This window comes from Erinaceus europaeus, chromosome 21 (assembly GCF_950295315.1).
Source record: "Erinaceus europaeus chromosome 21, mEriEur2.1, whole genome shotgun sequence".
NCBI lineage: Eukaryota > Metazoa > Chordata > Mammalia > Eulipotyphla > Erinaceidae > Erinaceus > Erinaceus europaeus.
In genome coordinates, this window is record NC_080182.1 from 12,058,590 (window position 1) to 12,086,204 (window position 27,615).

Sequence of the window (27,615 nt, forward strand, 5' to 3'; positions counted from 1 at the left end):
CTGTCATCTCACACAACCCAAACAGGCAGTTCACTCCTCAGCTGGACCTGCAGTCTCCCCCCCGCATGGGTCTGTCTGTCTACTCTGCCTCTCCACCTAGATGGCAGATCCATTGACTCATCCCCAGCCTACACTTTCGTCCTCCTTCCCCTCCACCCCTGCTCCCCTCTCTGCCCAGCTTAGGTGCCATGTTCTGTCAATATCACTGTGCCTCCACACACCCCTGCCCTTTTGCCTTCTTGTGTTTGGTAAAGCCCCACCCTAGAGTGGAAACCAAATAATTCTTCTGCCTTGTCTGCACCTAGGAAATGGGCCTCACTACCAGAAATTCACATTCCTGCTTAACCGTTTTGCCATTTCTAAGAATATAGTGTTTTTTCCTACAACAGCTTTGGATGTTGAGAAACAATTAAGACAGTGTAGAGAATTCCCATTTGCCTACCCATGCACATAGACACAGTCCCCATTATTTCCCCTAGAAATAACACACCCCCATCTCTTTCTCCCAATGACCCTTCAGTGGCTTTCCCATTACTCTGAAGATCAGATTCAGAAAACCTGTGCTTGTGCTGGGCGGAGGGTAGATCACATAATGGTTATGCAAACAGACTCTCATGCCTGAGGCTAAAAAAGAAATGAAAAGAAAAGAAAGGAAAGAAAACTTGTGACATTCTACAAAGTTCTGCATAGCCAGGCCCTGCCTCCCTCCCTCGCCTCCCGCTCTTCTCCACCTCGCTCCAGTCAGTGACGCTGCCTCACTCGCTTACACAGAACAGAGCTGTTCCCAGTTCTCGTGACACATTCAGAATTCCCTCTCCCTCTGTCTGGGGTGGTTTTCTCATGATTGTTACTTAGCACAGTCGTTCTCTCTTTTGTAGGTTCAACTCCTAAGTCATCTCTCAGAGAGGTCCTGCCAGCTGTACCATTTTCATCAAATTAACCTGTCATTTTTCACAGTTATCTCGATATCCTGTAAAGCAAAAAACTGGGATATTCCAGCTCACTCTTCTATCTGAAGATCCTAGTGCATGTTCTTGCCCCGTGTGTGTGTGTGTGTGTGTGTGTGTGTGTGTGTGTGTGTGTGTGTGTGTGTGTAGCACTGCTTTTCTTCTCTTCATTTGCAACCTTGGTCCATTAGTCTGTAAGTCTGTCTCTGTAGCAAGACTGCACTGGCTTTGAATACACTTGTGTCTATAATGTAAGTCACCTACCTTGCTTTACTTAAAGAATGTGTTAGCTCCTGCACTGGTATATGTATATTGGTATATAGAGATATATAGATATAGATACAGATACAGATATAGATATAGGTATATATATATGCTCTGGCTTATAGTGGTGCGGGAGATTGAACCTGGGACTTTGGAGCCTCAGGCAGGAGAGTCTCAATGCATAACCATTATGCTATCTACCCTGTCCTGCACTGGCATATCCAGTTTAGAATCAGCTCACCAAACTACATGCTCACATACATACAAAACCGTTTTTGTTTGTTTGTTTTCCTTTGAGACGATAGTAATTTATGTGTCAATTTGGAAGGAAGCATAACTCTGACTTTAAACAGTCCTCTGATCTATGAGAACCACATACTCTTCATTGATTTTAATCTTTCCAGTTTTATCACTTCTCCACAACTTTGATGTTTTTCTCCATGTCTTTTACTAGATCTCTCCCATAACAGCTCCTAGTTCATGATGCTATTCTAAATGAGATTCTTTAAAAAAATGTCTTTCTCTAGGCTGGTTTTGCTTGTTGCTAACATTTTAATTATGTAGTGTTTTTCTATCTGGCAATACCTCACATTAACCTTAGCGATAGAACTATGTAATCTTAGATGTTTACCACAATTTCACCTGGCATATACAGTGCCTTTCCTAGTCTAGCATATTTTTTCCTTTTTTTCATTTCTTTTTCTTTTTTTTTTTTTTTCATTTTGTTGGACAGAGAGAAATTGAGAGAGGAGGGCCAGTTAGAGAGGGAGAGAGAAAGAGAAAGAGAGACAGCTGCAGACCAGCTTTGCTGCTTGTGAATCGACCCCCCTGCAGATGGGGAGCTGGGGCTCAAATGGGATCCTTGTGAGGGTTCTTGAGCTCAGTACTAGGTGTTCTTAATTGGTTGTGCCTCTGCCAGGCCCTACCCTGCCTCAGTCTTTATTCCTTTATAGAGTTGGAGGAATTCACTAGTGAAATCCTCTGGAGGTCAAGAGTTTTCATTACTGATTCAATTTTCCTTACAAATGAAGAACTAGTTGGGCTTTCTATTTATCAAATTGGTCTTATTTTATTATATTTTTTTTCTTTTTATATATATTTATTTTATTTTAATGAGAGAGAAGGATACAGAGAGAAAGACCAGAGCGCTGCACAGCTTTGACTTATGGTGGTGATGAGAATTGAACCTGGGACCTCTGAGCCTCAGGCATGAAAGTCTTTTGCATAACCATTATGCTGTCTCCCTAGCCTTCATGTTGTGTATTTCTAAGAATATTCCTTATCTAAACTTGACGTTTATTCTCAGAAAGTTGTATACTCCGAGCTGTTACCTTTAAGTGGTCTTTATCATCATACTTACCTTACTTCTCTCTCTCTCTCTCTTTACAGGGAGAACAAGGGTGTGGGGAGGGAGAAACCACAGCCCTGAATCTTCCTTAAGTGTATTGGGGCAGGGCTGGAACCTGGGTCATACACAAGGCAAAAGCAGCATCCTATGCCAAGTGAGCTATTTTGCTGGCTCCTATCTCTTCTTTCTTTACAAATAATGATTTGTACTTTCTCATTGAGTTAATCTTGCCACATGTCTTCATTTTAATTAGTCTTTACAAAGAACCAACTTTTAGCTTGTTAATACTCTCTACTTCGTTGATGTTTTCTGTTTCACTTAATCCTGCGTCTTATCTTAATTATATCCTCCATTCTACAAATTTTCTTCTTTCTCTAGCTTCGTAAGACAGAATTTTCAACTTACTTCCTCTTCTAACATATTCATTTAAAACTTCAGTTTCCTTCTAAGAACTGCCTCAGTGCGTATAATTTTTCTTATTGTTTGATCCTAGATAATTCCTAATTTCAAATTTGATATCCTTTGCCTCAAAAGTTAATTAGGAGAATGATTCTTAATTTTGAAACCTGTCTGGTATTCTAGTTACCCTTATGCACCCTGAGTCCTAGCTTACTTGTATTTTTATCAGAGAACAAATACTGTATGAATTTATTTATTTACTTATCCATTACCAGAGAACTGTTCAACACTGGCTTATAGTAGTGCCAGGGGTTGAACCTGGGATCTTGGAACCTCAGACATGAAAGACTTTTTGTATCACCACTGTGCTATCTCTGTTAACCCACTGCAGAATTTTAATGCTTTGAAATGTACTGGTTTCCTTTGGGATCAATATATTGGAGATGCCTCATACCTTTGAAAAGAATATCTTTTGCAGTTGCAGGGTAGAATATGCTACTGATGTTTCTTGGGTAAAGAAAGTTATTATGTGGTGCAGATATTCTATATTACTGATTATTTTTTACTTCTTCCTCCTCTTCTTCTTCCTTCTCCTCCTCTTATAATTACTGACAGAGTTGTGTATAAAAATGTCTCCCACTATGACTCTAAAATGGCCTGTTTCTCCCATCTTGATGCCTTGTTATTCAGTGTATATGTATTTTAAGTTGTTATATCTACTCAGTAAAATGAAACTTTCATCATTAAGAATTGACCTTTATCTCTAGAGATTTTTTTTCTTAAAAACTTATTTTGTGGGAGTCGGGCTGTAGCGCAGCGGGTTAAGCGCAGGTGGCGCAAAGCACAAGGACTGGCATAAGGATCCCGGTTCGAACCCCGGCTCCCCACCTGCAGGGGAGTCACTTCACAGGTGGTGAAGCAGGTCTGCAGGTGTCTGTCTTTCTCTCCTCCTCTCTGTCTTCCCCTCCTCTCTCCATTTTTCTCTGTCCTATCCAACAACAACAACAATAATAACTACAGCAATAAAACAAGGGCAACAAAAGGGAATAAATAAAATAAATATTAAAAAAAACTTCTTTTGTTTGATATTAATTAAATGATACTGTTTTCTTCTGGTGTAGAATTTGCCTGGTGTGTCTTTAACCAGTCTCTGTGTACCCTTGGGATCTTAATATGCCTCCTGCAGATAGGAGGCAGTTAGATCTTGAATTAAAAAAAAAAACATGGCTTACTAATCTGCTTATTAGAGACAGAAAGAAATCAAGAAGAAAGGGGGAGATAGACAGAAAAAAAGAGAGAGAGATGTTTCACCTTCATGAAGCTTTCCCACTACAGCTGATGGCTGGTAACCTGAACCTAGGTCCGTGCACATTGTAATATGTGCACTCCACTGGGCGTGCCACTGTCCTGACCCTGGATTTGGGATTCATATTCGGTCCTAATAAGCCCAGCCTTTGTCTCTTAACCACACCACTGGGTCCATTTATGCTATAGTGGCTACTGTACATCCTGTGTTCTCTGTTTGCTTCATCTGCTCTGACACTTCCGTATTTCTCTCGTCTGATTTTAGTTTTGTGCTTCCCCTTGTTCTTTTTTTTCCCTCCTTTGTTAGACTGGAAACTAAATACTCTGTTTTGGTTCTTTTAAAAAATATTTTATTTTATTTTTAATTTTTTTGTCTTTATTTACTTACTGGATAGAGACAGCCCGAAATTGAGAGGGAAGAAAATGATAGGGAGGGAGAGGGAGAGACAGAGAGACACCTGAGGCCCTGCTTCCTCACTCGCAAAGCTTTCCCTCTGCAGGTGGGGACCGAGGGCTTGAACCCAGGTCCTTGCACGTTGTAACATGTGCGCTCAACCAGGTGCGCCGCCACCTGGCCCCTTAAATATTTTATTTTTAAAGATTTTATTTATTGATTGATGAGAAAGATAGGAGAAAGAAAGAACCAGACATCTCTCTGGTACTTGTGCTGCCAGGGATTGAACTCAAAACCTCATGCTTGAGAGTCCAATGCTTTATCCACTGCACCACCTCCCAGACCACTCTGTTCTGATTCCTCAAGTGATTATTAGAAATTACAGTGCAAGGGCTAAAATCTTTGAAAGTCTTCACCTTCCATCAAGTTTCAATGTCATTTACCACTATTAAGTAACTTAATTTAAAAAAAAAAAAAAAAAAGCTTTCTGAATAAACCAGTAACGACCCTAGCACGTGCACACTCACGCGCGTCCAATTTGAAAGTTTGACCCAATAAAGGTTTAATTCTCAGTCTGGTGTAAGCCTGGCAGCTTGCAGCACAAGACCTCCAAGAAGTGACTAAAGAAGGCCTGGATATACCCTCCACAACTTGCCTCCTGCTTTTTGAGGTTAAATCTTGCTTTAGGTTTTAATGAGCCCAAAGCTTTCTAGCCAGTACAATTCCTTCAAAACTTAGATGCTTTCTTAATGTATCTCTGGGATGCCTTCTGAATATTTTTTATTTGTGTTTATTTATTTATTATTGAATAGAGACAGAGAGGAATTGAGAGGCGAGAGGGAAATAGAGAGGGAAAGAGACAGAGACACCTGCAGTCTGGCTTCACCATTAGTAAAACTTTCCCCTGCAGGTGGGGACCAAGGGCTTGAACCTGGGTCCTTGTGCACGATAGCGTGCTCACTTAGCCAGGTGCACCACCACCTGGCCCCCTTCTAAATAATTTCTTCTGATGCATCTTTAATTCACTAATTCTCTCCTAAACTCTATCAAGTCTTATGCAAAGTTCCTCGAGAGGTTTTCTTAGAAGTTACATTGAGTTATTTCTCCAAAACTTGTTTATTATTTACAGTGCCTTGGTCTCTCTATATAGACCTTGAAGTTTGTCTGTTATCTCTTGAAGCATACCATATCGAATTATGCTGCCATCTCTAACTAATAATGTCATTATTTTAAAGACTTATTTATTTAGGAGAAGAGAGAAACCAGAGCTCTGCTCAATTTTGACACTTGTAGTTAGTTGGTATCTGAAATTGAACCTGTGGTCTCTGGGACCTCTAAAATACAGTTTCTGGGGAGTCGGGCGGTAGCGCAGCCGGTTAAGCGCAGGTGGAGCAAAGCTCAAGGACCGGCGTAAGGATCCCGGTTCGAGTCCCCGGCTCCCCACCTGCAGGGGAGTCGCTTCACAGGCGGTGAAGCAGGTCTGCAGGTGTCTTTCTCTCCCCCTCTCTGTCTTCCCCTCCTCTTTCCATTTCACTCTGTCCTATCCAACAACAACGACATCAATAATAAATACAATAATAAAACAACAAGGACAACAACAGGGAATTAAAAAATAAATAAGTAGAAATTAAAATATATATATAGTTTCTGTGCTCTAACAAGCTGCCTACTGATTTTATTATTACCCGAAGGAACTCAACGGCCATGTTCATAGGCACGGCTCCCCCTGGCTTTCAGTCCCGATGCCTCATTCTGACAATGGTGCACAATTCATGTGAATGTAGTTTAGACTTTTTTCTTTTTCTTTTATCAAAGCTCTGATCAGTTCTGGTTAATGGTGGTACAGGGAACTGAATCTGGAACTTTGGAGCCTCAGATATGTCAGTCTGTTTGCATAACCATTATGCTATCTACCCTGGCCCAGCTTAGGCTTAATAGCAAACTGCTATTTAAGAAATTTCTAATATTAATCTCTACAGCTGTCCTTTCAGCTGAGGAACCCGGTTAGCCAGGTGCAAGTAAGACAAGTCTCCACGCCTCATCTTCTGCTCCAGTGCTGGTGAGTCGAGCGTCCCTCGGCGTCCCAGCAGTGCCCACAGGCTCTGTGGTATGGGGGGGTGGGGTGCTGGTATCCAGTGCCAGGGCCCTTCTCCAGCCTCTGCTTCCGCTCTTGCCTGGAGTGCACTGTGCAAATGGAGATGTTTATCAACTGTGTTGCCAAGGAAACTTAGCATTTTCCCCAATACCTTCCACGAAGGGTTCTGTCTAGTTACTCATGCTCAGCTTTTATTAGTTTGTCAGCTGCCTCTATGGCCAACAAACAGAACTGGTGCTTTAAGCTCAGCTTCCAGTGTGAGGGAGTTATCTCAGTTTAGGTCTGAGATGAACAGAGATTTCCTCCTCCCCGCCCCCGCGTCCTGCCCCCGTGCCCTGGCTCCCCATCACAGAGAGAAGTGGAGACTGCAAATTCTGTGCAAGACTTGAACCTTCTGAACTACTGGCTGCTGTGTGGGTGATCAAGCTCTCACTGCTCTGCTGTGTTCATCACACAGCCTAGACCCTAGGCCGAGCGGGTGGCTGCGGGCAGAGCCCTGCTGACTGCTGCGCCCAGATTTTTATTTCTAACACATCAGCAGACTACACACAGGCGTTTGAATATTTATGTATTTTACATGGGCTACGCTTATGGGTGGTCCTTTTGTTCTTTGTGGGATTTTGTATATATTGGGTTTTTTTTGTTTTAATATTTATTTTATTCCCTTTTGTTGCCCTTGTTTTATTGCTGTAGTTATTATTGTTGCCGTTGTTGTGGGATAGGACAAAGAGAAATGGAGAGAGGAGGGGGAAGACAGAGAGGGGGAGAGAAAGATAGACACCTGCAGACCTGCTTCACCACCTGTGAAGCGACTCCCCTGCAGGTGGGGAGCCGGGGGCTCGAACCAGGATCCTTACGCCGGTCCTTGCGTTTTGTGTCACTTTCTGCGCTTAACCCACTGTGCTACAGCCCGACTCCCTATTTACTTTTATAGTGATGACTTTGTGAGGAGCAGTATTTCGTTTCTTTAACCAAAGTCAAGAAACCATACACCTCTCGAGCTAGTACAGCACCACAAACATGTGACTAGTGTTCAATAAAGTGAGATGTTACTTTATTAAACAGACTGTCAGGGCACCAGGCGGTGGTGCACCCAGTTAAGCACACACAGTAAGAAATGTGGGGACCTGCAGAAGGATCGCCTGCACCTCAACTTCAGGGGAGACAATTCACAAGCAGTGAAGCAGGCCTGCAGGTATCTTTCTCTTTCCCTAAGTGAGAGTCATACCCCTAGACCAATATCTTTCTCTTTCCCCCTCTACCTCCCCCTCCTTTCTCAATTTCTTTCTGTCCTATCCAATAAAAATGGGGGGGAAAGGGGGTGGGTCGGGCGGTAGCGCAGCAGGTTAAGTGCACATGGCCTGCCCGAAGTGCAAGGACTCGTGGTGTAAGGATCCCGGTTCAAGCCCCTGCTCCCCATCTGCAGGGGGGGTCACTTCAGGAGCGGTGAAGCAGGTCTGCAGGTGTCTGTCTTTCTTTCCCCCTCTCTGTCTTCCCCTCCTCTCTCCATTTCTCTCTGTCCTATCTAACAACAACTACATCAGTAACAACAATAATAATAACCACAACAACAATAAAACAACCAGGGCAACAAAAGGGGGAAAAAATGGCCTCCAGGAGCAGTGGATTCGTGGTGCAGGCACCAGCCCCAGCAATAACCCTAGAGGCAAAAAAAAAAAAAAGGAAAAAAATGGTCACAAGGAGTAATGAATTTGTAGTGCTGACACCAAGCCCCAGTGATAATCCTAGAGCTGGGGAGCCAGCAGTCCTTGTGCGGGTCCCCGCACTTCTTACTGTGCGTGCTTAACTGGGTGCACCACCGCCTGGTGCCCTGACAGTCTGTTTAATAAAGTAACATCTCACTTTATGAACACTAGTCACATATGTTTGTGGTGCTGTACTAGCTCAAGAGGTGTATGGTTTCTCGACTTCAGTTTCAAGAGACTAAAGACTGCTCCTCATAATCAGACAGATGAATGTTGGGTTCATGAAATCAGAGATGCTTGTTTCAAAGATGGTAGGGCTGATGAGTGGTGTTCACAACCCCCAGGTGACAGCTATCCTGAGGGATGGTTGACCACTGACTGTTGAATGTAGTATGTCATGTCTAGCTCCTGCTCAGTCAAAAAATGGGCCTGTTCTCACCTGTTTGTGAGCTCCAGCAGAGCCCAGCTTGACCCCAGAGTCAACATTTAGGGGGTCTGTGCCTACGGAACAGAGTAACTGTGGCAAGATCACCAGCTCAGTGTACCATCTCTAACCTAGCTACAGCTAGAGAAGAACACTGATAAATTGAGACCACAACAATGTACACACACACACACACACACACACACACACACACACACAATTCCTTCTGATTAATAATAGTTTGCACTGTTGTAAAATTACAGGGCATAATTCCATACCACACGCCCCACCAAAGTTCTCTGCCCCCACCCTTCCAACAATAACCATCATAGTTCTCACAAATTCTTAGATATGGTTTGTTTACTCCTGGGGTGTTTGTTTCAAATTCATGCGTTTCAGTTCTCTAGATTCTACATATTTTTTAAAATTTATTTATTGATTTTGATAGGACAGAAAGAAATTAAGAGGGAATGGGGATAGAGAAGGAGAGAGAGAGAGAGACCTGAAACCCTGCTTCATCACCTGTGAAGCTTTCCCTCTGCAGGTGGGCACCAGTGGCATGAACCCAAGTCCTTGAGTGTGGTGACCCGCACTTAACCGGGTGCACTACTGCCTGGCCACCTCAGTACTTATTTTGCTAAGCATAATCATTCCAATTCCATCCATTTTGTCCCAAAGGACACAATGGAATATATAAGCCATCGTTTCCTTATCCAGTCATTTGATGATGGGCATTTAGGCTGCTTCCACTCAGGCTATTATGAATAATGCAGCTATGAATATTGGGGGGTACATATGTCCCTTTGAATTAGTGTTTGCATGTCTTTTGGGTGAATGCCTAAGAGTCACATTGCTGGATCATACGGTAATTCCACTTTCATTTGATAACTCTCCATGCAGTCTTCCATAGGGGCTGCACCAGTTTCATTCCCACCAACAGTGTGACAAACTCCCTTTATCTCCACAACCTCACCAACAACTGTCATTTCCTGTTTTGTTGATGTAGGCCATTCTCACAGGGGGAAGGTAGAATCTTATTGTGGTTTTCATTTGCATTTCTCTAATGATACATGAAGTGGAGCAGTTCCTCATATGTCTGTGAACTATATGTATCTCTTTTTTAGAAAACTATCTATTCAGATCTTTGGACCTTGCTTTTTAATCTTCGCTTATTTATGTGATAGAAACAGCCAGAAATTGAGAGGGAAGGGGGGTGATAGAGAGGGAGAGAGACACCTAACACCTGCAGCCCTGATTTACCACTTACAAAGCTTTCCCCCACAGGTGGGGACAGGGGCCTCGAAACCAGGTCCTCGAGCATTGTAACAGGTGCACTCAACTAGGTGTCCTGACCCTTTTTTTTTTAAAGAATTTTATTTATTTATTTAATTTTTCATTCATTCATTTATTCCCTTTTGTTGCCGTTGTTGTTTCATTGTTGTAGTTACTATTGATGTCATTGTTGTTGGATAGGACAGAGAGAAATGGAGAGAGGAGGGGAAGACAGAGAGGGGGAGAGAAAGACAGACACCTGCAGACCTGCTTTACCGCTTGTGAATCGACTCCTCTGCAGGTGGGGAGCCTGGGGCTCAAACCGGGATCCTTATGCTGGTCCTTGCACTTTGCACCATGTGCGCTTAACCTGCTGCACTACCTCCTGACTCCCTGTTTGGTTATTTTTAATATCTGTTGGGTGATCATGTTTTTGAGTGAGTGATGGCATAGGAAGCAAGGTCCCTGAGAGCTTCACTGGAGCACCTCCTCAAAAGGACTGGGTTACCTTTGTGCTTTCCCCATACCTTTGGTCTCTGGCCAAGACTTGGGATGAGAGATGGTGAGAACAGCCACCAGGACTTGACTCAGACTCTGTCTCTCTGCAGCTGCGGGTCTTTAAACTGGCCAAGTCCTGGCCAACCTTAAATACACTCATCAAGATCATTGGAAACTCAGTGGGGGCGCTGGGGAATCTCACCTTCATCCTGGCCATCATTGTGTTTATCTTCGCTCTGGTTGGCAAGCAGCTACTCGGGGACAACTACAATCAAGACCAGTGCAACTTCTCCGAGCCCAATGAGCACTGTCACCGCTGGCACATGCACGACTTCTTCCACTCCTTCCTCATCGTCTTTCGGATCCTTTGTGGAGAGTGGATTGAGAACATGTGGGTCTGCATGAATGGGGGCCAGCAGTCCATATGCCTTATCCTCTTCCTGACGGTGATGGTGCTGGGGAACCTGGTGGTGAGTGCTGAGGTCCCGGGGACACTCCTGTGAGTGTCAGGGACCCCTTCAGGGTCATCCTCAAGTTCTGTGGCATTGAAAGTCTTCCTGCTCCCATTGGTCCTCCCTGAGGGGAGAACAGAGTAGAGGATCTGTCCCTGGGGAGGGAGCCTGACTTGCTGGAAGAAGCCTACTCCAGAGAAAGAGAGAGCTGGGTGAGTGCCCCAACTCTACTCCAGCTCCACCACCAATGAAGCTGGGTGACCAAGCACAAGAGAGGGTCTTCTTGAGCTTTTCCTGAAAATCAAGTGATGGTGAACTTACCTGGAGAATCAGATCACGGGCGATGACATGTGCATATTACCCTGTGCAGTGTCTTAGCCATGGCAGAAACTTAACAAATGGTAGCTGTTGGGTCTTTGAAGGAAAAATGTCCTTCCCTGTTCTAGGGGACTCAGAGGTTGCTTTTCCTTAGGGAATGATAGCTGACCGATTTCTCTGAAGTACACGTACCCCAGGCAGGAGCAGGTGGCAGGTGGCAGGGCACAAGAGACGAGGGAAGCTGGGTCGTGGACAGCATCCAGTGTCACAGTGATAACGACCCACGGCTGGCTCCCCACCCTAGTCTGGTCTGAGAGGTAGTTCAAACTTCCAAAAGCGCCCTCTTTCTCTTCCCTTGATTATTTTTTAAATCTTATTTATGTTTTATACTTTTAAAGACTTATTTATTTATTGACTGGAGACATAGAGAAATCGAGAGGAAAAAGGGCAATAGAGAGGGAGAGAGAAAGACACTTGCAGCCCTGCTTCACTGCCCGTGAAGCTTCTCCCTGCAAGTGGGGAGCAGGGGTATAAACTTGAGTCTCTGAGCATAGTAGCATGTGAGCTCAACTGGGTACCACCACCACCTAGCCCCTTAACATTATTATTATTATTATTATTATTTAGACACATATAATAATAGAGAGAAAAACATCGCCCTTGAATAGTGCACTGCTTTGCCATATATGTGACCCCAGCTCCCACTGCCTTGAAGGAAGTTTCAGTGCTGTGGTCTCTTTTGTTTCCTCTCTCTGCTTCTCTGTCTCTATCAAAACCAAAAAGAAAACTAATCTTACCAATAAAACCCACCACCTTTTTTGACATTCTCCGTCTTGCCTCCCTCCCCCCCATCTGCTTCCCCTCAGCTAATCTCAGCCCTGTTGTTACTGTTCTCTCTCATTTTGTTTTCTCTTGTTTCATCTGCTCATCAGTATAATACCCTTCCACAGGTGAAATCACCCGATACTTGTCCTCCTCCTTCCAACTTACTTCCCTTGGTAAGGCCCTAAGATCCACATCCATTTTTCTGTGAATGCAGGAGCCCTTCCTTTTTTTTTTTCTTGACTTATTTATAAAATGGAAATATTGACAAGACCAGAGACCAGAGGATAAGAGGGATACAATTCCACACAATCCCCACTCCCAGAATTCCATATCTCATCCCCTTCCTTGAAAGCTTTCCTATTCTCTATCCCTCTGGGAGCATGGGCCCAGGATCACTGTGGGGTGCAGAAGGTGGAAGGTCTGGCTTCCGTAATTGCTTCCCCGCTGAACATGGGCGTTGACAGGTCAATCCATACTCCCAGCCTGCCTCTCTCTTTCCCTAGTGAGTTGGGGCTCTGAGAAGATGGAGCTCTAGGACACATTGGTGAGGTCGTCTGCCAAGGGAAGTCAGGTTGGCATCATGGTAGCATCTGGAACCTGGTGGCTGAAAAAGCATTAAGATATTAAGCAGAACAAATTGTTTAATAATCATGAATCTAAAGTCAAGAACATAGCCGTTGAGATTTGGGGTCTCCATTTTGGAAAAAGCTAGGAGGTCTATTTTAAGTATATTGCAGTGGGCCCATGACTTACTAATTTCTGCCTGAGCCCGACAGTTAACATGCAGGTGGTCCAAAGGTATTGTCTGGGGAGATGGTGTCAGAGTTGGAAAAAAGGACTAGAAAGCTGGATCAGGGAAGAGAGTAGCTCCCAAAAATGGGAAAAGTATACAAACATCGATTTCATTTGGGGCCTGTATTTGTTGCAGGAGCCTGCATAACCTCTGCATCCCTGTAGGTCTGAGCTCGCATTCTGTGGTCAAGGCTAGGAACATTCCAGGCTGCACTCATTTTAGGACCCATCTTCCTCAAGTGGTAGAGTATGTTAGCCCAACCTCCCCTCGGAGAATGGAACTCTGTTCCATTGTTAATCCACATTGAGGGCAAGGTCTTATAGGATCCCACAGAGTCCATTATGTTGTTCCTGATGGAGATGACCAGTGACATCAGAGAGGGACCTGTTAGGGGTCTAGGTCTATCACGTCTGAGTGGGAATCCCAAGATTCCCTGACTAGGGCCCAAGGAACCCCTTTCTTGTCATCCTGGAGGTCAACAGACTTAGATTTTTTTTTCTTCCCCTTAAGTATTTCACAGACAGGAGACAGCTAAAGCAAGAAAGACCAAACTTTAGACTCTCTACAGTCTTTCCCAGCCTGACCTGTGGCCCGGAAATGCTTTCTGCCCACACTCCTGAATGTTCTTCCTCTGGGCTGAGCCCACCCACCCCTGCAGAGCCTCAGCCAGGAAGTTTGCCTCTCGGAGCAAACACATCTTCACAAGCATGCTGCAAGGCAGCATGTCCCCACTCCCTGCTCCGCAGGTAAAGACATGAAGGCAGAGGCAACAAAGAGATGTGCGCAGGATTCCAGAGTGAGAAACAGAACCCAGGGCATGGCAGGCTTGGGGAGGAGGCCAAGCCCACTCTCTCCACCTACCCCTTTGCTCAGCAAGGGTGAGCTGCTCTCTGGAGCAGAACATGCTCCCAAGCCTTGTTCACGTGAGACAGATCACCAGGGACGCCCCCAGGGTTCCCCGCCAGCTGTTTTTGGAACAGACATTCCTCCAGGAGAGGGAGCACCCTAGGGTCAGAAGGGTGGTGACCTTGACCATCTGGGGATCCTCGAGAACTCCCAGAGTAACTGGAAATGTCTCTGAGGGGAGACAGCCATCGCAGAGTTCCTGTCCGTCCCTTGGAGGATGGTGACGCCCTGCCCTCGGCTGTCCCCCAGACAAAGGCATGTAAACTATGGCAGCTGATAACAGCAGCTGCAGGGACACGGGAGAAGTGACAGCGGCAGGGCAGCGGGAGGGTGGTAGTTCCACATGTGGCTGGCCTGCCATCCGGCTGCCATACTGGTGGACTGAGGTGGAGCTGAGCTGCCTAAACGAACCATCTTCCCCGCTGCCCCTGCCCTCCAGGTGCTCAACCTGTTCATTGCCCTGCTGCTCAACTCCTTCAGCGCAGACAACCTCACGGCCCCCGAGGAAGATGGGGAGGTGAACAACCTGCAGGTGGCGCTGGCCCGTATCCAGGTGTTCGGGGGCCGCATGGGGACAGCCCTGCGCCACCTATTCCACAGGCCCTGCCTGCTCCCCAAGACCAAAGCCGAGCCCCAGCTGGCCGCCAAGCTCCCCCTCTCCAACTGCAAAGCCGAGAACCACATCCCGGCGGATGCGACGGTCCACCAAAGCACAGAAGGAGCCCCAGCTCCCAGGGGCCCCAGGGATGACCACACCAACTTCGTCGCCAACCCCGACGTGTGGGTGTCTGTGCCCATCGCTGAGGGTGAGTCTGACCTGGAGGACTTGGAGGAAGATGGCGTGAAGGATGCCCCCAGTCCCAGGCAGGTGAGTGTCCCCAGAGGGACAGCAGGCAGGATGCTCAGGGCACATGTAACCGGTGGCAGAGGGGAGAGTTACGACAGAGAGGTTTTGCAACCTCAGGGCTGGCACAGCTCCAGGCAAGCAGGCCCTTGACCTAGGCAGGTGCAAAGTCCAGCTTTCCCAAGGAGGTGACATTTGAGCAGGGCCTGCAGTTAGGGTCAGAATTCCCCTAGACAGGCAGGGAGCAAGCAGGCCTGTATCCAAGCCACAGACCACTCTGAGATGCTCAGGGCTTGTCTTTCACGCAGTGGCCCATTAGCTCTGCCCAGCCCAGGCTCTGTGTACCAGAAGCTAATGCGATTCCTCTAAGAACAGGATGTTGTCCAAGACCGAGACTCCTCTCATCTTCCCCGGCAGCCTAAAGAGTCCTGCTCATTACATGACTCATTAGCCAGCATTTTGTGACAAGGGGTCTATCACAGGGAACCAGCACTTGTTCCCTTTGGCACCAAAGCATTGAAAGCACGTTGAGGCCTGTTGTTAAGGTGTAGTTTTATATGCTTTGCCCAGTTCCTTGCTGCCCCAAGCTGCTGTATCAGAGAATCTAGGGGATCACTTCTGCATGATGTGGGAAGGCAGGGGTCCCCATGAGGCCTGGGGCCGGGATGTGCAGGGCTGCTGGCCAGGCTGCTAAGTGGCCTCAGACAGCTTCCTCAGAGTCTGCAGCTCTTCCAGAGCCTTCTTCCCTGCCGCTGTCGCTTCTCCCGTGTCCCTGCAGCTGCTGTTATCAGCTGCCATAGTTTACATGCCTTTGTCTGGGGGACAGCCGGGGGCAGGGCGTCACCATCCTCCAAGGGACGGACAGGAACTCTGCGATGGCTGTCTCCCCTCAGAGACATTTCCAGTTACTCTGGGAATTCTCGAGGATCCCCAGATGGTCAAGGTCACCACCCTTCTGATCTCCGGACAAGTACTCACAGTCCTAGTGCTTATCTATTGAGCCGAGCTCTCTGTGCCAAGCTTTTACAGGCATTGAAGCCTTCAGCCATTGACATCACCAAATGCAGCAGATTTTGCAAGACGGGAAAATGAGAATCAGAGAGATTAAATAAAGAGCCTCGAGTCACACAGCTTGTGCATAATAGAGCAGGCATTCCTTACAGCCCCATGAGGCTATAGAGTGTCCAGGCCCACTCCAAACACACGTGTGTATGTCGGCACAACCACCCCAGCATGCACGTGGGTCAGCCGCACATACTGGGTCCTTGGCTCTGCTAGACTGAGATGCAACCGCAGCCAGCCTAGGTGGGGCACAGGTACCCAGCTGGGATCCCGTCTCTCTCGTAGGAGCAGCCACAGCAAGCTGAGAGGTGTGAGGCCCAGCTGGCAGCAAGGAGCCCAGGCTCTGGGATGTCCTCTGAGGACCTGGCTCCCTACCTGGGTGAGGAGTGGAGAGATGGAACTGCAGCTCCACTCTCTGCAGAGGTAGGTATGTGAGCAGGCCAGACCTGTCAGGCGCCGTCCAGGGGAGCACAGGAGACAGATATGGGGCTGGGGTGAGGTAGCTCACTTGGGTGGTACACTGCTTTGCCATGAGTGCAACCCAGCTTTTGTCCTTGCTCCCACCGCATTGAAGGAAGCTCTCACTTTCTCTCTCTTGTTCTCTCTCAACCCAGCTTTCATCCCTGCTTCCACCACATTGAAGGAAGCTCTCACTTTCTCTCTCTCATTCTCTCTCTCTCTCTGCTTCTCAGTCTCTGTCTATAATAACTAACTAACTAAATAGGTAGATAGGGGCCAGGTGGTGGCACACCTGGTTGAGCACACATATTACAGTGTGCAAGGACCTGGATTTGAACCCCTGGTTCCCACCTGCAGGCAGAAGGCTTTGAGAGTGGTAAAGCAGGACTGCAGGTTGGCGTCTCTCTCTCTCTCTCTCTCTCTCTCTCTTTCCATTCCCTCTTGCTTTCTGGTTGTCTCTATCCAATAAATAAATAAAGATAATAAAACATTTTAAATTAATAATATCAAGAAAATGGGACAAGGGCATCCAGACCACACTCCACCATGCAACCTCACTTCTAATGTCTAGATCTCTCCTCACCTCTGGGCTAATCAGCATGATTTTCACTGGCCCGGGAGGCTGCAGAAGCTGGGGGGCTCCAAGGTCAGCTCCTCAGCCTCTGTCTTCCTCTCTGGACCCAAATAGCAGTGCCAACTGGGTAACGTTCTTCCGGAGCTTAAATGAAATGCTGTTTGTCAAGTGTTTAGCTGCTGCCTGAAATGGAACAAGTGCCCAGAAAGTGACAGTCAAGAAAAAGAAAAAAAAGAAAGAAAGAAAGAAAACAAAAGACAAACCACCACAGAGAAAGTGAAATATCTTCAGAGACAGCAGTTAGAAGTCAGAGTTGCTTGAGACTGAGACAGTCTACCCAGAACTCCCCCCATGCCACCCCTCCGCCTCCTGCTCTCTTTTGTCCACACTGTCTCTCTCCAGCCATCAACTGTCTGTTGTTGGAGGGAGGCTGTCTGTAGGTGACAGTGTACTGACAGCCTTACAGACAGAGCTGGAAGAAGAATTAAGGTGTAGGAATATCTCATGAGAAGAGAAGAGAAGAGAAGAGAAGAGAAGAGAAGAGAAGAGAAGAGAAGAGAAGAGAAGAGAAGAGAAAAGAAAAAGACTTTCATGGTCTCATTGCAAATCTTCGAAGGAAGCAAGCTAAAGGGGAATAAGTGTTTGGCTCCAATCTCTCCAGTCTCACTGCACTGAATTCAAGTCTTTTAACTTGACACTTAGTCACTGAGTGCTGATGATGGGACAGGCCCTGGGTTTGGAAAAGATAAAGAAGACATATAATTCATCCACCAAGTTATCATGCCCTTCAGCATGAGGAATGTCAGCTCCTGGCTGTGTGCCTTGGGGCTGGGCTGACCAGCCAGGGGTAGATAAGAGGGTGGGCTGGAGCCGGAGCTCCTGGGGGGAGCACAAATCACTTGCTTCCGGCTGGACATACATCCCTGGATGTCCTATTTCCTGCCGGCATTCTAAAGCCTCCCCTGGCTGGTCTTCTCTCCTCCATGTTTAAAACACAAAACCCTCTGGGGTGAGGCGGGGGGGGGGGGGGGGGCGGTTTGCTTTGGCTTTTGTGTTTGTTTTTGTCCATGACCTTGGTCAGGCAGGGAGGGTCTGACAGTGACAGATGGGGACCCACCCTACCATTTGGGTCCATTAGCCAAGCTATCGGGTGTACTAATCTGACAGCAGCTTCGACTTCTAATTGAATTCATCTGCAGACATTATAGGGCTGGAGCTGCCGGGAGGGCAGCAGGCCCCCACTGCACTGCTCCCGGATTAAATATTCAAGCCCAGTGAATGCTGAGAGTCTTTCTGGGTATAATTATGGCGTCTCGGGTCACTGCCAGCACTCCATCAGGGCCCTGGGGGTTTACTGTCTGGCACAGCTCACCCTCTGGGGTCCCACAGAGAGCATCACCATTCTGGGTCTCTGCACCCAGTGTAAGAGGACACCATGGTGGGGCCAGGTGGGGCCCCAGCCCTGAGGGACTTTCCCTGCCCATCAGTGTCCTGGGCCTGGCAGGCCAGCAGTCACCACCTGCAGCTTCACAGGGCCCCCGGGGGGAGCTGGCGTCACTGTGCAGGGGGATTTTCTTCTGCCCTGCAGGGAGCCGGTGACACAAGCTCCTCCGAAGGCAGCACAGTGGACTGCCTGGACCCTGAGGAGATCCTGAAGAAGATCCCTGAGCTGGCAGATGACCTGGAAGAGCCTGAGGACTGCTTTGCTGAAGGTGAACACCAGGCCTCTTCTCATGCAGACACTTGTGTGCCCAGGATCCTGGGCTCAGGTCACAGGAGATGGACAGGGCCCCTCTCTGCCCCACTCCCAGATGTGAAGAGCTAGTACCCAAACACAGGCCAGGGAGGGAGCCCAGTGTTTGAGCAAAGGACTTGCCGGCATGAGGCTCCAGGTCAGTCCTTACTCACCACGTGTACCCGAACTGAGTGGTGCTCTGACCAATCTCTCTCGGTCTCTCTCTCTCTCATAAGTGAAAGAATAAATCTTCTCTAAAACACACACTCTATTCGCAACAGCCTGGTGTTAGTGCTTGTGCCCACATGTGTCAGACACAGCGAACAGATGCTGAACTCCCCCCTCACCGCCCTCCGATCACCTTGCTGAGCTGCAACTTGCTCTCTCGAGGCTGGGAAGGAGGACCGTCAGACCCATATCTGCCTTTGAGTGGGTTCCCAAAGGCCCAGAGGAGAGTCATGGTCCCCTCTGTCTTTTGTGTGCGACCATCTCATTTTATTTTGTTCTGTTCTTTTTTATATAGAGACAGAGAAGCTGAGAGAGACCGCAGCATGGATGCTTCCTTCAGTGTAGTGGGGCTGTGCTCACACCTGGGCCGTGCACATGGCAAAGCAATGCACTGTCCAGGCGAGCCATTTCACTGGTCCTTGTGTGACTCTCAAGACACCACTTCACTGAGTTTCTGCTTCCAGTCACAGCATGACTCCTGAGCTGAATGCAGGCTCAGACAGCCACCCATTCCCCAGGGTCTGGATCAGGCTTCCAGGGATGGGTAGCATAAGGACATGGACCCCTGGTGTCATCTGCAAGAAATAAGGACTTGCCTCTGGCGAGAGCTCACCTTGGAAATGGGCCTGTTTTGCCATGTGTGCAGCCTGGCTTTGAGCCTCCATCCTCCACAGCACTGGAGGAAGCGCCCATGCTGTGGGCTCTGCCTCTGTCTGAAAAAGGCAGCTTGGGCAGGTGAGACCCCAGTGAAGACAAGAGAATCCTGAAATAAGATGGCTAGGGAGCTGGGCGGTAGCACAGCGGCCTAAGCACATGTGGTGCAAAGTCCAAGGACTGGCGTAAGGATCCCAGTTCGAGCCCCTGGCTCCCCTCCTGCAAGGAGGTCGCTTCACAGGTGGTGAAGCAGGTCTGCAGGTGTCTGTCTTTCTCTCCCCCTCTCTTTCTTCCCCTCCTCTCTCCATTTCTCTCTGTCCTATCCAACAACGATGACATCAATAACTACAACAATGAAACAACAAGGGCAACTAAAGGAAAAAAAACAGCCTCCAGGAGATTTGTGGTGCAGGCACCGAGCCCCAGCAATAACCCTGGAGGCAAAAAAAAAAAAAAAAAAAGATCTTCATACCTGAGGTTACAAAGTCCCAGGTTCAATCTCCCACACCTCCATAAGCCAGAGCTGAGTAGTGTAATAATAATAATAATAATAAAACAGGGGCTGGAAAGAGAGTATAATGGTTATGCCAAAAACATTCCTGCTTGAGGCTCTGAGGTCCCAGGTTTAATCCCCAGCACCACGATAAGCCAGAGCTGAGCAGTGTTCTGGTATCTCTCTCTCTCTCCTCTATCTTTCTATTTAAAATCAATAAACAAATAAGTAAGAGAGAGGGAGACTCAGCTCATATTCCAGGGAAGAATTCTTTTCCAAAGGGATGGTGAGGGGGCTCCCGGCAGGCTGCCCCCCACCCAGAGGATTGCTGACCCTCTTCCCACAGGCTGCATCCGCCACTGTCCCTGGTGCCAGGTAGACACCACCACGTCCCCATGGGCCACGGGCTGGCGGCTGCGTAAGATCTGCTTCCGCATCGTGGAGCACAGCTGGTTCGAGAGCTTCATCATCTTCATGATCCTGCTCAGCAGCGGGGCACTGGTAAGGGGTGGTGGGCTCCTCACCCCAAAGCCCACAGGACATGGTCTCCCACAGGCCAAAGGCTCTGGAGCTGCAATGGTGGCCCCTCCTGATGCTGGGGCTGAAAGTTCTTACCCTGGGCAGCAAACAAGCTCACCTAGACAGTGTGCCTGCTTTGCCACGTGTGCAGCAGAGGAAGCTTAGGGGCTTGGCATCTTCTCTCTCACTCTCTCCTCCCTCCCTCTGTTTCTGTCTTGATCTGAAAAAGTCAGCCCAGAGTGGTAAAGCCCCATCAATGAAAGAAAGGAAGGAAGGAAGGAAGAAAGAAAGGAAGAAAGAAAGAAAGAAAGGGGGGAGGGGAGTAAGGAGAAAGAAAGAAAAGAGAGAGAGGAGAAAGATGAGAGAAAGAAAGAGGTAAGAAAGGGAAAGGGTGGGTGGTGGTGCACCAAGTTGAACACATATGTCACCAGGCACAAAGACCCAGGTGCAAGTCCTCAGTCCCCACCGGGGTGGGGGCGAAGAGAGCTTCCTTTACAAGTGGTCCTGCAAATGTCTCTCCCTCTTTATCTCCTCTTCCCTCTCAATCTCTCTCTTTCTCTCTCTCCATCAAAATAAACAAGTTTGTTTTAAAAATAAAGAAGGGGAAGAGAGAGATATAAAAGGGAAAGAAATGGAACAGGAAAGAGAGGGAAGAAGGGGAAGGGAGAGAGAGAAAGAGACCCTAAGTCATAGACAGAAAGAACTGGGACCCAGCATGTGGGACCCCACCCCAGCAGCAGGGTACAACCAATGCACACGTCCCACTCGACAGATGGACAAACGGTCTAAGGGCAGAGGGTTCTGTCCATGGGAAGGGCAGCCCCAGGCCAGTGCTGGGTTCTGGACCACCTTGCAGGACAGAAGCAGGCTGGGCAGTGCTCCTTCCCCACACGACCTCTCCCCCCTCTTCCCTGCCTGCTCTGGTGAAAACCCTGAGCACATCTGCTGCTGAGAGGAACTTCTGCATTACCTCCTTGGCTCTTGCCTTTCCCCTGGGCCTTCTTGCCTCTTTCTTTTCCCCACTCTCCCTCCTGGCCCCTTTCTCCACCTCCTTCTCTGCAGGTCCCCAGCTGCTCCCCCTCCACAGCAGATCTGCCCAGCTGCGGTCCCACCCCTACTCTCACCTCTCCATCTCCTTCCCCAAGATGCTGAGCAGGCTGGTGCCAAATTTAGACCTCCTTCTGCTTTTACTTTGCATCCTCTAAAAAAAAAAAAGAAGTACGAGTTTTCATCTGACAAAGTAAAGTGCAAAAAAAAAAAAAAAAGGGAAAGAAAAAATCTACACCTTGAAAATGATGGGAAAACAGAGAGTAAAAAAAAATATATATATATATATAAAGAAATATCACCCATTTTCCCATCTCTCAAAGAGGATCTCACTTTGAGAACATGGTGTACTTCCTTTCCGTCTTTCACAGTCATGGATTACATAAAGCTGATAAAAAATGAAACCACAGTTCTGCATTCTGTGATTTCCCCATGATCTTCCCATTAAGAATGCTCACATTATTGCATTTCATGGCTACCCTGCCGTCCGCTCTAGGAATGTGTCACGGTGTATTCTGTTATGCCTGATGTTCGCCTCTCCTGCACACTCAAGAGCCTTCTGTACATGCCCCCTGGACGCTGGCTAATGTCCTGTCTTCAGTCCAGCCTCAGAACTGGAAGTAGGGATTCCACCTCCAGCAGTTGGGGGAGGAGGATGGGAGGTGTCTGTGAGGGAAACAGGGCAGATCTAAAAGCTACGGAAAGGTGTGGGTTCTGGTGAAAGCCATCCTCAGCCAGATCCAACCAGAACTCCAAAGCCTAAAGGACACCACAGAGTTGCCCCACCCTAAGTTATTAGCAGACAGGACTGGGGGGCAGTGGCCCTCACACAAGATCTAAGAGGCACCAAAGGTACCCAGAATCCTTTGGGTAAATTCCTAGGTTTCTAAAATCTTTCCGTCATCTTTCTGATTGGTTTTCCCATTATCAGCACTGTTTTCAGTCACATCAGTCATGTCTGATCTGAGAGTAGCTGTTTGCCCATCATTACACCAATGTTGGGGTTTCCCACATCCCTTACCCCCTGCACTGTCCTATCCTTTTTCCTGTCGGCCACCTGATGAAAAAAACGAAGCCAACATCCTTTCATTTGAATTTCCTTGGTTACCAGCAAAGCAGGAGAGTCCTTTCCCAAGGTTCACTGGCGAGTCTTGCTCGCATTGTTGTGAACTGCCTGTGAACATCCTTGAATGCTTTTATTTTTAAACCCTGGCACCATGTGCCTCCCTTTGGTTCACTTCCAACAGCTGGTTGGAGAAGGTATCTGTTCTCACTTGCAGAGCATAGGCAGGGCTGCATGTCCCCATCGGCTCTGAAGAAATCGTGAGGGTGATTTCTCCAGGTGCACCCTGAATGTCCCGTCTTGTCTCCCTGGAGCAGAAAAAACACTTACAGACAACAGGGCTACCAGACCTGCTCTGCACAGGGCTGAGGGTGGGGCTGAGTGGATGCTCCCCTGGTGCTGGGCTGCAGTGATGGCTCCCAGCCTCCTGCCATTCCCTCGCTTCCTTCCAGGCCTTTGAAGATGTTCACCTGGAGGAGAAGCCCAGAGTGAAGACGCTGCTGGAGTGCTCAGACAGGGTCTTCACATTCGTCTTCGTGCTGGAGATGCTGCTGAAGTGGGTGGCCTACGGCTTCAAGAAGTACTTCACTAACGCCTGGTGCTGGCTTGACTTCCTCATCGTGAATGTGAGTTGTTTGGGGCCCTCATCTCTGACCGATGTTTGCAACAGAGAAGAGAGGAGCCCTGGCCCCCAAGGGCTGTGCCAAAGAGGTCCTGAGACTTAACTAGGGGTCTGAGAATAGCCCCACACAGCTGTGCCTGCTTCTTCTTCTAGCGTTTGCCCTTCTTCCGTAGCCAGTCAACAGCGTCAGGTTGAGCCTGATGTAAAGTTTCAAGACCTCCTTTGAATCTGGAGAGGTGGCAGTCGTTGACTATGTGGGTCATAGTCTGTCTGGAGCCGCAGGGGCAGTTCGGGTCGTCTCTGGCTCCCCAGCGGTGGAACATAGCGGCGCACCGGCCATGGCCTGTTCGATAGCGATTGAGGAGGGCCCAATCATAACGTGCTAGGTCCAAGCCGGGTTGACGCTTGCAGGGGTCTGTGATGAGGTGTTTGTTCTTTACCTCAGCTGACTGCCAACTCTGTTTCCAAGAGTCTGGAACAGAGAAGTTCAGTGTAGGCGTAGGGGACCAGATTGGGTGACGAGACGTCAAGCGTTGGACAGGGTGGGCGAAGATATCCGCGTATATTGGCAGGTCCGGTCGAGCGTAGACGTGGGAAATGAACTTAGATGATGCCGCATCCCGACGAATATCTAGCGGGGCGATGTTGCTAAGAACTGGCAGCCATGGAACCGGGGTGGAACGGATGGTTCCAGAAATGATCCTCATGGAGGAATATAATTTGGAATCGACCAAGTGGACATGGGGGCTACGGAACCATACTGGGGCACAGTATTCTGCAGTGGAATAGCATAATGCCAGAGATGATGATCGTAGTGTGGAAGCGCTCGCACCCCATGAGGAGCTGGCCAGTCTTGCAATGATGTTATTCCTCGCGCCCACCTTTGATGCAGTTTTTATGAGATGATTGTGAAATGACAGAGTGCGATCGAAAGTAACGCCAAGATAGACTGGCTGGGCTTCATGCCGGATTCTCGTATCGCCAAGCTGCACATTAAGCTCACGTGAGGCCGAGGCATGGTGTAGATGGAAAACAGATGATACCGTTTTTGCAGTGCTAGGGATTAGTCGCCATTTTTTACAGTAATCAGATATCAGAGACATGTCTTTCGTGAGTGTTTCCTCAAGGATGTCGAACTTTGATGCCTGAGTGGCACAGCAGATGTCATCGGCGTAGATGAACTTCCTTGAAGAAGTTTCTGGGAGGTCATTGATGTAAATATTAAATAGCGTAGGAGCCAGAACAGAGCCCTGGGGGAGGCCACTTGAGACAAGTCTCCATCTGCTAGACTTGTCACCCAGATGCACCCGGAATCTTCTGTTTTGGAGAAGAAACGATATAGTGTTGGCCACCCATGGAGGCAGGCATCTTGAGATCTTGACTAGGAGACCACGGTGCCAGACCGTGTCATAGGCTGCTGTGAGATCAACAAAGACAGCACCCGTCTTTAAATTCTTCTGGAATCCATTTTCAATGTAAGTTGAGAGGGCCAGGACTTGTTCGCAGGTAGATCTTCCTGGGCGGAAACCAGCCTGGGCGGGTGATAGGAATTTCTCTGTAAGATGAGAAATACGTGACAGAAGCAGCCTCTCAAGGAGTTTGTAACACACGGAAAGGAGCTGTGCCTGCTAAGATCCAGGCGGTCCCTAATTCTGGTACAATGGCGAAGCCGCAGGCCTTCGACCAGAAGGACCACTTTCTGTCCTCACTAGTTTATCTCTAAAGCAAGTTGCTGTGTGAGGCTCTTGAGGGTCTAGTGACCTTGTGTCCACTGTCAGGACCCCTGGACCTGGGAACAGTGGGGACTCCTCAGCCCTTAGATTCTGCCCACCTGCTGACTCAATGGTCCCCAGCCTTGACTGCAAGCTAGTATCATTTGTAGAGCTCTTAAAACACAATGAGGGCTAGGGAGATGCCATAACAGTTCTGCAAAAATTTTAGTGCCTGAAGCACTGAGGAGGTTCTAGGTTCAGTTCCCAACCCCACCATTGGGGAGAGCTGAGCAATACCTTGGTCGTGTTCTCTCTCTCTCTCTCTCTCTCCCTCTCCCTCTCCCTCCCTCTCTCTCCCTCCCTCTCCCTCTTCTTCTCCCTCTCCTTCTCCCTCTCCCTCTCCCTCTCCCTCCTCACCCTCTCCCTCTCCCTCCTCTCCCTCTCCCTCTCCCCTCTCCCTCCTCACCCTCTCCCTCTCCCTCCTCTTCCTCTCCCTCTCCCTCCCTCTCTCTCCCTCCCTCTCCCTCTTCTTCTCCCTCTCCTTCTCCCTCTCCCTCTCTCTCTCTCTCTCCCTCCCACTCCCTTCTTCTGTCTCTGTCTCTCCCTCCTTCCCTCTCTCCCTGAAATAAAATAAATAAAATATTTAAAACACACACACACACACACACACACACACACACACACACACACACACACACACACTGAGCAAGCATTGTTCATCCCAGAGAGTTAGATCTTACTGGTTCTGGGTAAGATCTTCACATCCACATTTACTTCTCTCTGGCTACTGATGGTACCAGGGATCAAGCCTGGGACTTCCCACAAAGTCCTAGAAGCTTAGATATTTAACTAAAGCCCCTGGGCATGTCCAAAGAGCATGTGGGGTTGTGAGCCACTGAGCTTACACAGTGACTCCTCTGGTGGTGATAAAAGCACCTGGGTTCTTCTGAAGGGGTTGTGAACTCACATGTCCAGGCTCTCATTAACCTGTGAACAGTAGACACTGTTCACATTCCTCACGACTCCTAAGACCTTGCCTACCCATAGCTAAGAGTGGCGCCTCTCTTTCATCTTAACCACCACAACCCTCTATCTCTATCAAGGTCTTCACTCTTGTGGCTTTGCAAGATGGTTGCCTAAGCTATTTACTCACTGCTGTGCAGCTTAGGGCCCCTCCCTACAGCCACACGCTGTCTCTGTCTCCTCCACTTCAGCAGCCAGCTGCACCCAAGTCTGCACATCAGAGGTGTCAACAAATGTGTCTGTGTTTGGTGCTTGTCTCCTGAAGCTGGACAGTGCCGGGATAGCCTGAGGGTACTTCTTCCCGAGCCGGTGCTCTCTGGGTTGGAGAGAACTCAACTGGAGCTGATCTAGGCTGCTGTGTGGGCGAGGGATCAGGAACGCGTGCTGCACCAACTTCCGCAGGAGATACACTCTGGAACTCTCGGAGCCGGAAAGCAATTTCCAAGTGTCTTTAATCAGAAGAGCAGCTGTTTTTATACTCTCCAAGTAGGGTGGAAACAGGATGTGATATAGAGAGGGTGGAGAGAAAAGTGACTGGTGAAAATCAGAGTGTGACAAGGAGGGGGCGGAACAGGCGAGAATCCTATAACTGAACCACCAATGCCCTGGAGTGCTTTATGTAAAAGTGATTTATGTAAATAGACCAAACCTTTGGATCAGTAAATCCCTATATAGGCATAAGAAGCCAGGGGGAGATGGCAACTACCCAACATCTCCCCGTTTCTTTTTAACTTTTTGCCATAGTATCAGGCGTGTGGGGCACTTTGTGAGGCAGGGAGACTGATAAGAGGCACACCTTTTTTGGGGTTCTACTGTCCCTCCTTGCTCAACCTCTCCGTGGAGAGAGAGACTAACAGGATTGACACACCCCTCAGGCTCAAGCCCTTCCAAGCTCAACCATATCCTCACAATTCCCCAACATCTTCCTCTTACTTAATGGCCATATATAACTGGGTCAATGTCTGTAAAAGGCTTCATCTCTGTCAGGGGAATAGCAGTGTAGGGGTGAACGGAAACCTGTTGGGAAGAAAGCAGAATGATAGTGTGTAAGTGTCTTTAAAAAGAACTAGCACAAGACGGAGGGATAAGTAAGAGTAGCAAGAGACAGAGTGAGCCTGATGGGTGGAGGAGTGGGGGCCTGATAAGCCGAGGGGCTAGAGGGGTGATCTGGCATTGCAAAATCCCGAGTCAGCCTGCTACAGTCATTCTTCAAGAAGTCCAGGAGTATAAAAGGAGTGTCCAGCAAGTTCTATAGAAGCATCAGTCCAATGTCAACGGCCAGGAAATAAATGCCACACGTCTATCTTGATGGAGGAGGACGGCCACCGGAACTTTTCTTCTCTGTAGAGAGTGACCTGGAACCGCCAAAACATGATGGGCGAAACAGAAGCAGGAAGAGCAGACACCGATGGTTGAGAGAAAGGCAGTAGGAAAGTCTTGTCCTTCGGAGTCTGTGAATCAGGTTCTCCAGATCGTGTCAGGTCACATCATGGGTTTCTGGGGATGGCTGTAATTGTGGGTGATGTCAGAGGTCAGGGGTCCAAGATGGATTTCTGGGGATTCTATATGAGCAGATGCTTCTTTATGCGAAGGCTTGTCATAGCTGTAGTCAATTACTTATGAAAAAACTTTGT

General features: G+C 48.2%; 1 protein-coding gene across 2 annotated transcripts in view; it reads left to right on the forward strand.

The window, feature by feature from the left end:
- The window catches only part of SCN10A (sodium voltage-gated channel alpha subunit 10), a 111,443-nt gene that overhangs the window by 49,942 nt on the left and 33,886 nt on the right, over window positions 1-27,615 (forward strand). For both annotated transcript variants that reach the window (XM_007517675.2, XM_060180420.1), the window contains 6 exons: window positions 10,763-11,122; window positions 14,386-14,835; window positions 16,138-16,275; window positions 18,474-18,597; window positions 20,342-20,496; window positions 23,077-23,250. In XM_007517675.2, the coding sequence (XP_007517737.1) occupies window positions 10,763-11,122; window positions 14,386-14,835; window positions 16,138-16,275; window positions 18,474-18,597; window positions 20,342-20,496; window positions 23,077-23,250 (1,401 nt within the window). The remainder of the gene's footprint in view (window positions 1-10,762; window positions 11,123-14,385; window positions 14,836-16,137; window positions 16,276-18,473; window positions 18,598-20,341; window positions 20,497-23,076; window positions 23,251-27,615) is intronic.